Source organism: Herpailurus yagouaroundi, unplaced genomic scaffold (assembly GCF_014898765.1).
Source record: "Herpailurus yagouaroundi ecotype Mexico unplaced genomic scaffold, PumYag 100, whole genome shotgun sequence".
NCBI classification, from domain to species: domain Eukaryota; kingdom Metazoa; phylum Chordata; class Mammalia; order Carnivora; family Felidae; genus Herpailurus; species Herpailurus yagouaroundi.
Window position 1 is genome coordinate 65,053,778 of NW_024412391.1, and position 11,419 is coordinate 65,065,196.

At 41.4% G+C, this 11,419-nt stretch overlaps 2 protein-coding genes and 1 long non-coding RNA gene across 5 annotated transcripts in view; 2 read left to right on the forward strand and 1 right to left on the reverse strand.

Moving 5' to 3' along the window:
- The window catches only part of PEX1 (peroxisomal biogenesis factor 1), a 61,825-nt gene extending 60,397 nt beyond the window's left edge, over window positions 1-1,428 (forward strand). Inside the window, exon 22 of one of the 2 annotated variants that reach the window (XM_040472689.1) lies at window positions 536-979. In XM_040472689.1, coding sequence (XP_040328623.1) covers window positions 536-553 — 18 coding nt within the window. In that variant the 3' untranslated portion in view covers window positions 554-979. Of the gene's footprint in view, window positions 1-535; window positions 980-1,031 lie in introns of those variants that run through there. The other variant, XM_040472688.1, reaches the window with a different exon arrangement.
- On the reverse strand, window positions 257-10,753 carry GATAD1 (GATA zinc finger domain containing 1). 2 transcript variants are annotated; one of them, XM_040472692.1, is made up of 5 exons: window positions 10,320-10,743; window positions 9,436-9,561; window positions 7,733-7,792; window positions 4,026-4,209; window positions 257-1,690 (listed from the first exon to the last, which is right to left on the reverse strand). In XM_040472692.1, exons 1-5 carry the CDS (start codon window positions 10,569-10,571, stop codon window positions 1,500-1,502), a joined length of 813 nt encoding a protein of 270 aa, XP_040328626.1. In that variant the 5' UTR covers window positions 10,572-10,743; the 3' UTR covers window positions 257-1,499. The 2 variants fall into 2 exon arrangements, with proteins under 2 accessions (XP_040328626.1, XP_040328627.1); XM_040472693.1 differs by having other exon boundaries at window positions 1,583-1,690; window positions 4,004-4,209; window positions 10,320-10,753.
- On the forward strand, window positions 4,892-6,321 carry LOC121028748 (uncharacterized). Its single transcript, XR_005789415.1, has 2 exons — window positions 4,892-5,179; window positions 5,844-6,321. It is a non-coding gene; the product is annotated as an uncharacterized LOC121028748 (long non-coding RNA).
- Window positions 10,754-11,419: the final 666 nt, after the last annotated feature.

An 11,419-nucleotide genomic window follows, 5' to 3' on the forward strand; every position in this document is an offset into this window, starting at 1 on the left:
CTTACAACCCCAGGACCAAGAGTACCATGCTCCCCTGACTGAACCAGCCAGGCCACCCCATTATTTTTACATTTTAATAAGTATCTTACATTAAGTATTTCTTTTCCCAAGTAGCCATTCTTTGAAATTTTCCTAAAATCAAGTATATGTTGATCAATCTGTTGCTCCAAATTAAGAGTATAACCTTGGTGTTTTATATTTATACCATTAGAAAGCCCCACATTTAAATGTTTAAATGAAATAAATCCAAAGTGAATACAATATGAAAAATACATTTTAATCCAAAAGTTTGAATATTGGCACTTAGCTATTTACAATAGTATTTACAACAAATTTTACTGTAACTTTTGTAGAGATAACTATGTACATAGAGCTATCTACAGTTGCTTGCTTCTAACATACAAACCATCACTGTGTAGAAAAATGTGAACAGGTAAAACTCAACAACTCAAAATCACTACGATTAAATAAGAGTTGTTTTGCTACAACTCAAAATCACTACGATTAAATACGATTCTGACAAATTTTCCTGGAGTTGAAAAATGCTGGTTAAGTCACAACAGAATTGGAGGCACGAGTGTATGGTCCCCACTTCTTCCCATTTTCACATTGTTGTCCCCTTACTTAGCTGACCTGCATTTGAAGTAAAACTTACACCTGAATTCTAGACAATTTCATAGAAAATAGGGCTTCTAAGTCTAAGACTTTGTTTTAGGCCTGTTACTATGACTCTATAGCAGATGGTAGACTTTTTGAAGATATTAAATGCTTATGGCCCATTAATCATTTTTATGACGGCCAAAAGGTTGTTCTAATGGTAGTCAAGAAACTACCAAGTGGGATGCCTGAACACTAGGTGTCTCCTATGTGCTTTTCATGAAGTTCAGTCTGCTCTACAAAATTTTATTGTTTGATTGGAAACCTCAGTTTGAGAAAGGGAGGTAAAAACAATGAAGAATGAGCAGCTCTGTTAAGATCAACAAAATAATTCTGCATCTCTTTGCTGCAGAATAAAGTTTTAAAAAGCCCAGTCTAATACAGTCATCCACCTATCAGTTTCTTTAAGGTTTAAGTGGCCAAGAGTCTACCTAACATTTTCTAGATGAGAAAATAAAGCTTGTGTAACTTTGTGATAGATACAGTTGGTCATAGCTATATTTTATTTGATTAAGTCCTTAGTCAGAAATCTAAACCTTAATTACCATTTTGTTCTTGTAGAAAAATACAATCCATTTAGAGAATACAATCCATGGAGAAAAATAGATAACCACCTGTTCCTAATGGTCTCCCTGGAAATTATAGCCTTTGCCTGTAATTTAATTCCTTGTTATCCCTTTTCACTTTCCAAGTGACTAGTAATAAATAAGCTACTGGTTACTGGGTAGTAGGGAAAAACTTCTTAGTCTTCTTTCCGTCTAGGAATTTCATGAAAGAAATATGTGGCAAGTCATAGAGTACTATGAATCCAAGATAACTGGAAATAAGTTTTACTTTCTAAACTACAAATGGTTGGCAACTGTTTCCTTAATAGTGATTGCAGGAGTAGGTCCAACATGAGTCCATATATAGCCCTTCTCTGGTCTGGTTGGAACCGTGGGAAATGGTGATGAACGTGACTTGAAATATTCAGAAGGTGCGTGACACACAAATTCCAAGTATTCCATCTTCCTTGGAAGATCCTCCTCTGGTCCTAAAAGGCAGTCAGTGGAAAGATTAAATATCTTTTGAACATATATGTCATTTTCAGAAAGGGTTAAAATTCCTAAATGGTAGGACAAACCACTCTGGTGACCTGACATTAGTCCTTGACACATGTATTACTCTGAAGTCACTCTCCCCTACTTTTTCTACTTTACCTGTTTAACTCCCCCAAACAGTGACTCAATATAGGAAGGACTCTAAAAATATTAGCACACCAGTGTTTATTATTATGTGCCCATACTGTTCTAAGTACTGCACATACACGGATACTTTGAGTCCTCACAACTTTGCTTGGAGGAAGGCACTATTATTATTCCTGTTCTATGTATCAGGAAAACAAGGCAAGAGAGATTAAGGAACTTGCTCAGGGCCACACAACTAGTAAGTGCTTGGCTATGAACCCAGACAGTCTGGCGCCAGCACCTGTGTTCTGAATCTCTATGGCATACTTCCCATTCTAGTATCTGAGGATTAGAGGAGGAGGTGGGAGAGGAGCCCCAGAGGTGATTCTTCACATCACCGCCTCTGCTGAGAACTCCTAGAAGTCCTAGAAGTCAGGGAGATGAAAGTCCACTCTTCTATGTACCTACAAGCAGAAGACTTAGAACTGATTGTGTATCAAGCTTCACCCATAGGTGAGAATAACAGCAGTAGTTATTTGTCCCTGAGTTCCCTCTGGAAAAAACAAAAAACCCTTCGTATGAAAAGTAATGCAAGTTCACTGCAGAAAGGTTGAAAATATGGGGTAATTTAAAAACTCTGAACACGTTTTAAACTGTATTAATCAGCAACTTCTTCCTGCAAGTCTATGAGAAACATTTATACCACTTCTTTTGTCAGCTTTGAAATGCATAAAAGTACAGTGGCTGCCATTCCAACTGTACACAATGACATGTTATAAACGTCTAGGATGAATATGTGTGACATGTGGAGGGATACATAATGAAACTTTGTTAAGATGCCAGAAATAATAGGGATGGTTGCTTTTCAAATTATTTTTAACTAGATTTTTATAAGTCAATATGCCTAAATAAGCCTAACTCCTGAGCAATAAATTCTTTTAATAGAGTTTAACCTGGGTCGCTCAGAAAAATCTTATCCACATCACTTGTTAGTAGGTATGTATTGCCCCAACTCAAAAACTGATAGCACTCAAACCCCAACTATATAAAATATCTTTCATATTTTCTATAAAGTTCTTCCTTTTTAACATTTAATGATACTTATGTTTCTTTGCCATGGACTGAGTTATAGTCCCACAAATTCATATGTTGAGGTCCTAACCCCTGAAGTGATGGTGTTTAGAGATGTGCCTTTAGGGAGATAATTAAGGTTAAGTGAGGTCATAGGTGGAAATGCAAGCTGGTGCAGCCACTCTGGAAAACAGTATGGAGGTTCCTCAAAAAACTAAAAATAGAACTACCCTACGACCCAGCAATTGCACTACTAGGCATTTATCCACAGGATACAGGTGTGCTGTCTCGAAGGGACACACGCACCCCAATGTTTATGGCAGCACTATCAACAACAGCCAAAGTTTGGAAAAAGCCCAAATGTCCATCGATGGATGAATGGATAAAGATGTGGTGCATATATATACAATGGAGTATTACTCGGCAATTAGAAAGAATGAAATCTTGCCATTTGCAACTGCATGGATGGAGTTGGGAGGTATTATGCTAAGTGAAATTAGTCAGAGAAAGACAAAAATCATATGACTTAACTCATATGAGGACTTTAAGAGACAAAACAGATGACCATAAGGGAAGGGAAGCAACAATAATATAAAAACAGGGAGGGGGACAAAACAGAAGAGACTCTTCAATATGGAGAACAAACTGAGGGTTACTGGAGGGGTTGTGGGAGGGGGGATGGGTTTAATGGGTCAGGGGCACTAAGGAATCTACTCCTGAAATCATTGGTGTACTATATGCTAACTAATTTGGATGTAAATTAAAAAAAAAAATAAAAAATAAAACAAGTTAATAAAAAAAAAAAAATGAGGTCATAGGGTAGAGCCCTAATTTGCTAGGACTGATGTTCTTCTAAGGAGAGGAAGAGACACTAGGAGTGTGCACACACAGAGGAAAGGCCATTTGAGGCCTTAGGGAGAAGGTGGTGCCTACAAGCCAGGAAGAAAGCTCTTATCAGAAAGTGATCTTGACAGCACCTTGATCTTCAACTTCTGGCCTCCAGCATTGTGAGAAAACAGGTTTTGTGTTTATGGCACTCAGCCTGTGCTATTTTGTTATGGCAGCCTGAGCAGACTAATACATTCCTTTATGTAGTAGTGGAGACTTACCTGTGCCACTTGTCATACTCACCGATGATGTAGGATGCAGGATCAAAATGGCCCCGGGGGCTAGAGAGGGTGGGAATGAGCCACGTCAGTGCGGCACTCTTCTCGCAATACTGGTCCTGGATGAAGCCCCTGATCTGAGCATAGTAGGGCTTTCCATCTTGTTCATCAATCACAGAAACAACGTCTCCAATTTGGTAATAGACTCCCTGGGGGAGACAGAAGATAATCCCATATTTGAAGTGAAAATAAAAACCACAGCTATGAACTGAAACCTCCTTAACATGAAATAAACAGTTTGCAAAGTGGTCAGTAAAACACCTTTGAGATGGTCTAATATGCATCAACATTTATACTGTTGATGCCAATCCTGAAGTTTTTCACTCTTGAATGAAAATTACACACACGTGAAACTTGCATCTGGAGGAAACATTTATTTATAATGACACTTTGATTTCATATCAGAATTTTCATATCAGATTTTCATATCAGACTTGCTGAAGGCTACATAAGGCAGAGAACGCAGCTGGGGCTCCTTTATCAGCTCAGTGGTCCTTCTCTGTCCTGTACTGAAAAGCAGTGCTTCCTGGATGAGAATATGCTCTATACATCTCCCTCATTGGCGTCCATAAAGAAAACGGACATGACAAATTCAAACCCAAAGAAATGACAGAAACTCTTCTGATTATAGTCAGTCTTCAGGATAGGTCCTTTCCCATTCACTTTGATATCCTCCCACAAGACAATTACCTGTATGTCTGGCACTCAAGCTTTCATGTCTTTTTTTAATGTATTTTTTATTTATTTATATTTATTTTTTTAATGTTTATCTTTGGGAGGGGCAGAGAGAATGGGAGACACAGAATCAGAAGCAGGCTCCAGATTCTGAGCTGTCTGCACAGAGCCTGATGCTCCAACTCACAGACTGCGAGATCATGACTTGAGTCAAAGTTGGATGCTTAACCGACTGAGCCACCCAGGTGCCCCTCAAGGCCTCATGTCTTATCCCCACTCTACTTCACAGCCAACTAACTAATCTGTACATGTCTGTGTCTAGCCCTCCCTATGACTCTGTCTGCTATCTGTTGTATGTTTTCTCCCCTAGGTCTTGAAAAGGAAATAATCTCTCCTTCCAACACCTATAATGGCTGATCCAAATGATACTCAGCACTTCCTTAGGTACGTGTGGTTTTCAGCTGGTGAAGGAATCCTTGACTTGCAGGAACCAAGTGTGATTTATCACTGCTTCACTCAAAATAGGGCCTTGGCAGCCGGTAAAGCCATTAAAGATATTGTGAGTCTCAACCCTAAAAATAATTCTGAAGAAATACTTGCAGTGAGTGAACTGTGACAGGAGTTTCTCCAGGTGGATCCTTCATTCATGTGTCTAAGGCTGACTGCTGTATGTTGATCACTATGGACAGGTAGGGTTAATGGGGGCTACCATCTGCTACTTCCTAGTTCACATCCATCATCATCTGGTCCTTGTAGACACTACTCAAAGTTCTTTGTCATATAAATACTTTACACTTATGGTTTACTTTGTCTACACATAGAATCATTATTCCCAAATTACCAATGATTAGTTTGTTTTTTCACACATAAAAAAACAGGACCTTGCTTATCATAGGCACTCAAATATATGCTTAATACATATTAACTCAAAATATATAATCATGTGAAAACAGAACTGCAAGGCAAAGACAATATCTTGGTGAAAGATTCCAATGGCAAGCAGTACCTGGCATATGGTAAGTGTTTATTAACATGTGTTGTGTATGTACCTACATAGAGCAATGGACGTGACTAAGGTACTTGATCTAAAGAGTCCCTTCATTTGCAGGGAGGTTTCAGGGTTTTTGGCAGACAAGAAAGAAGGTCAACACAACATACTGAAGAACACTGGATTAGGAGTAAGCAGAGTGGTTCATGGAGCTCTTTTGCCACAGGAAGGCCATTTAACCATCTGGGGTCTTGGCTGCCCATACTCTTGGCCATCAGACCCAGTGGTTCCCACTCAGCTCCCCCTAGCATGCCTGATCTGGACTCCAGTTCAACAGATGGCAGTGACCTTTTAACTCTCCTGCCCTGGTGCTGACCACAGTGGCACTGCAGTGATGGCCTCTGCAGTACTGGGTATGGTATCTGCAGCATTACCCGAATATCTTGTTGCACTTTGTCCTTATTGTTTAACAAATGTGGATGGTAGATAGCAATAAGAAATCCTGATACTTGTGATAACAGGTCCCACACGCCATTGCCTTTTTGTCAGTTGAGACATGCGTGGAAATCACTAGTACACTAAATCCTTAGCCAAACCAGTTGCTTTTTTTTTTTTTTTTAAGTTTATTTATTTAAGTAAACCCCACATCCAGTGTGGAGATCCCCAAGATCAAGAGCCACATGCTCTTCTGACTGAGCCAGCCAGGTGCCCCCCCAAACCAGCTGCTTCTGGACTCAATCTGTAAACTGTATGTTCAGCTGTGAGAGTGATACACAAATTTGAAAACATGATGGATATCAATTTCTACTCTTCATTGAGTGCTTACTCTGCTAAGTGTTTAACATACATGATCTTGCTTGACCCACTGAGGTAGCTGCTATTTACAATCCCTATTTTATAGATGAAGAAACACGAGAGAGGTTGCCACACAGCCCAGTCACACAGCCACTTGCCAGTGCAGCCAGGAGCTGAGCTTGCTCCATGACTTGTTGACTATTTTATCTTTGACAAGTTCATTAATTTCTCTGTGCCTCACTATTTTCATCCATAAAGTGGGAATAACAGCAGCACTTCATGGAGGGGATTGAATGAAGTAAAGCATGTGACATGCTCACCTCGGTGGCTGATGCATAGCAAGCACGTGCTAAACTTCAGCTATTTTATTCTTAACAATGATGAAAGGCTGGAAATACAGGACAGATGTTTGCCTGTGTATACAGACCGTTAGTCTGGGCTAACAACAACAACAAAAAAAGGTACACAGTATAACACTTGAGTTTCTCAGTGTTTGGTCCACTTTAGTCAGGTTTGAAGCACTAATTTGTGTCACTGCCCCCCAAAAGATAATTCAGATCCCAAAACATCAACAGTATTTAATGGCTGCTGCCTGTGCCAGGCCTGCAGGTTTTGGGGCTCTTTTCTATGTTGCAACTGCTTTCCTAAGGCTTCTGGTTAAAAAATAACAATAGGTCATGTCTCTCCGGAGTAGCAGATGTCTGTGGGCTTTGGATCCCAGGAAACCTGACTTCCTCACTCTTGTATCAAAACATTTTGGACTATTTCACCATGGACTTCTAGTAGATGTTAATCACCACCACTATCCTTATTCCTCTCACTTCTCCTTAAAGGCATTTTAGAATCTCTGTGCCTCCTCTACCCACCAGATATCAGGTCTATACAATCTCTACTAGTCCAAGCCCCTACTCTGCTTCTCACACAGTGACTGTCACAGTGACTAGGATGGTTCACTCTTTCATGACTCCACACTATACGTTAGCATTTCGAGATACTTAAAATAGTTAAAAATAACATGTTTCAATAAGCAACTACCCCTCAGCTCTGGATGAGATGTCTTATACCAGCCACCTATGAGGGAAAATAGTTTAGAAAAGAACAAGAAATAATCACATACCGTACAGAGGAGCAGAGACCTTTGGACTAACCCAACATTTGGCAGCATATCACACAACAGGTCCAAATCTTCCCTCAGTGACCCTACAGGTGCTTACCTTGTAGAAGATCGATTCTGCAGTGATTATAGTGGAAACAGACTCAGGAGCTTTGATGGGCTAGGAAAAAAAACAAAAGCAAACATATTAGCACACTCATAGTGTATTATATGTGTGTAGTGTGTATAGACATTTTCCCAGCCATCTATGAGAATTCTGTAACTTCAGAAATCCTAAATCTATTTATTGACAAGGAGTGCAATAAAAAGACACACGATTTTCTGAATGTTGTGGCAAGGCAGTTTGAATATTTCCACGGCTATTTCTGCTACCAGCAGCTTAAGAATTGCTGAGAACCAAAGCACAAGCTTCTGATTACACTGCTTAGATCCACTGCATGCACTCTCAAAGCTTTATTACATATTAACATTCTAGTTATAAAAATATCCTGGCTCCAATGACCTGGGCATGATAGGAGTGGAAGTCATAAAAAATGTGTAGGTGAACACAAGGTGAAAAAGTGTCTCCTTTGAAGACATTTTCCATCTCAGCTTATCTGTGGAACTACTAGGATACTCATTGTCATCAGAAGTAATTTTCTAGCAAGGCTGAACTAAGGCTATATGAAGCTTCCTTGGGAGTTCTTAGTAAATTTGTCACCACCCAACCATTCCTGAAATCCCTTCTAAAGCTGCAGTATACGCTGTGTGCCACAACACAAAAACCAGGCCTCCCCAAATATGTCTTGGCATCATCCTTGAAGAAAGGGGTTGCTAGAGAAACTGATACTGAAATAACTGCAGGGCATATTCAGCCACACATGAGTGGAAAATATGTGTTTAAGTGACACAACTATAGTCAAATGCACATTTACTTAACATGCTTTGTCTAGTCAATAAATGCCTCATTTTAAGAAAACTAAATTATAAAAGTCTTAAGTAAATTAGGGGCAACTCTTCTCAATGGGAAAAGAATCTACAATCTGCACAAGAATATACTGCAGGGCCCCTCTGTGTTTTACAAATGAATATGCCCAACTTCAGAAATGCATTTGCAGGTAAGTGAAACATTCCTGTTCTGAAAGAACACCATACTAAGGTTTATTTTATTATATTTTTTTCACCATACTAAGGTTTAAAAAAAGTAGTCTACATTTGTGTTTGACCATTTTCCCCTTGTGTTTACAAAAATCCTGAGTATTTAACTGCAAAAAAGGCGCTTTCAACTACCCCCAGCACAAGTCTGTCAACCATCTATTTTCTTACAGAAGAAAAGATTAGCAAAATATTTGATTCATATTCATCAAACTGATCATCATAAGTCAGTAAGATACATTTTCTGGGGCTGTAATAACAAACATGTAAATGAATAAGTTACGGTATTATTTACTTCAATCTTTAAAGAATAAAAAGAAAATTTTTTTCCTAATATACCTGGTGATACCAAGAACCATAATCCCACCTCCTCCTTTGCACAGAGGACCCAATAAAATGCATTTGAGGCTTAGGTTTCTTTTAGACTCATATTTTATATTTCCCAGTGGAAACAATTAAAAGCTAAAAAAAAGAGAAAGGATATTATTAACTATAAACAGTAAGCCTCCTGCAACAGTGTTAACTTCCTTTCAGGTAGTGTGGACCACTCCCCAGAATACTGCAGAAAGGCTCCCAAGAGCGAAGTCCAAATGAGAGATGAAGGCAGTGACAGACACACTACACACACAATGCCGTTACCGTCAAAGACACTGTCCACAATCATCTTACATTTTTTAATTTAAAAATATGTCTTCTCCCTTTTCCTTTGGTGGAAACTTTCTTTTCAGCAGCTGGAGCAGATTTGTATTTAGTGTTTCTCAGCCGAGCAGACCTCCTGTGAATTTCCTGCTTACTCTGTTATATGAACAATTAAAGAACAAAAAAGATAAATAAAATTATGGAAAGACTGCTGTCCCGATACAACCATCTTACAAAGACTCCAGAGTACACACTTTATGCTGATTTATAAAAATTAAGTAAAAATGTACCTTTTCCTTTTATGCTGGGTAATCACAGGAACTGGGCTAATTAGAACGCCCTGGGCAAGCATCTCCATAGCCTCCAAAAACGTGTGAACTACTTACAGAAGGGCAGGGGGGCAGGAGTAGCGAGTAAGTCTAGGCCAAGGCAAGAACTATTGATTTGTTGGCATTTATAGTAGTGAACAACCCTTAACGACTGAACTCTCCAGGGCGAGGGTTAGTTAGGTATGGCACTTCCTACAATGGAATACTTATGCTGCCATTTAAAACAATGACAATATTACTTAACATGACATAATGGTAAAATAACTTTAACAGAGAAAGGTCCAGTAGCGTGATCCTGTTTAGTGTCTGTGTATACGTGTGTGTATTGAGATGTCTGGTTACTCCTGCAACTGTAATTACAATGAGGGGGATTTCTGAAGGGTTTTTAATTTTCTTACTTTCTGTACACTTTCAATTTCTGAAAATAACAAAAGGTGCTTACGATGGGCCAAATCAACGAAGATCTTTTCGTGGTGGGAGGAGGCGGCCCGCTCTAGCAGGGTCCCACGGTCAGGGAAGGCCCCAGGGCGCGCCCCCTCCCCGCCCAGCCGGCCTCCGCCTGCGGGAGGGGCCATTGAAGCTCACCTGCTTGCCGCCCCCGCCCCCGTTGCTCTGCGGAGGGGCAGCAGAGGTGCTAGCGAAGGTCGCCGCGCCGAAGCCGCCACCGCCGCTGCTGCCCCCCGTCCCGCCAGTCGCCCCTGTGCCGGCGCCCCCGCTGCCCGCGCCGCCCCGGCCCGTGCAGTGGTGGCAGAGGATCTCCCCTTGCGGGCCCTTCTTCCACATAGAGGACGACGTGGTCTTGCAGACGCTGCAGGTAGGCTTCAGGCCCAGTGGCATCGTGGCGGGCTCGGGCGGCCCCCGCGGGCGCAGCGACACGGGAATGGCGACCGCCGGCCCGGGCCGCCCGCTGGTCGGCCCGCCACTCCCAGCGACAGGAAGAGCGGCGCGGGCGCCGAGCTGTCCACGAAGGGAACAGAGCGCGGCCGCTGCCCCCTGGAGGCAGGAAGGCGGTTCCACCCGCTCTGCGCGGGACACCTACACCCTGAGGCTCTCAGCGCCAGGAGGTGGGCTCGGAGGCGGGACCCGGCCTGGGAAACTTCCGGCTATGGGCGGGGCCTGCGCGGCGCTGGCCTGCCCCCACCCCCTGACCGGAAGTGCCCCCCCCCCGGGATTTCTGGAATTGGATCCTTGATCTCCTACTAGGGAACTGATCTCCTACTAGGGCAGACTTTTGCAAACTTTTTGGCCTTAGGCCTGGGACTGGCAGGTAAAATGCAGAACACCAAATTAAATTTGAATTTCAGAAAATATTTTGGTATGGGTGTATCCCATGCAATATTTGTTTATCTGAAATTCAATTTAACTGGGTGTGCTGTATTTTTATTTGCTAAATCTGGCACTCCTACTGAGGACCCCTTTACGGTCTTAAAAATTATAATTTAGAACCCCCTCTGCGCCCCCACCCCCCCCTACTATTGTGTAGAGGAGTGGCATCCATGGACATTTATGCATTAGGAGTTGAAATACATTTTATTTTATTTTTATTTTTATTTTTTTATCATTTCTTTTTTCAGTATATGAAATTTATTGTCAAATTGGTTTCCATACAACACCCAGTGCTCATCCCAAAAGGTGCCCTCCTCAATACCCATCACCCACCGTCTCCTCCCTCCCACCCCCCATCA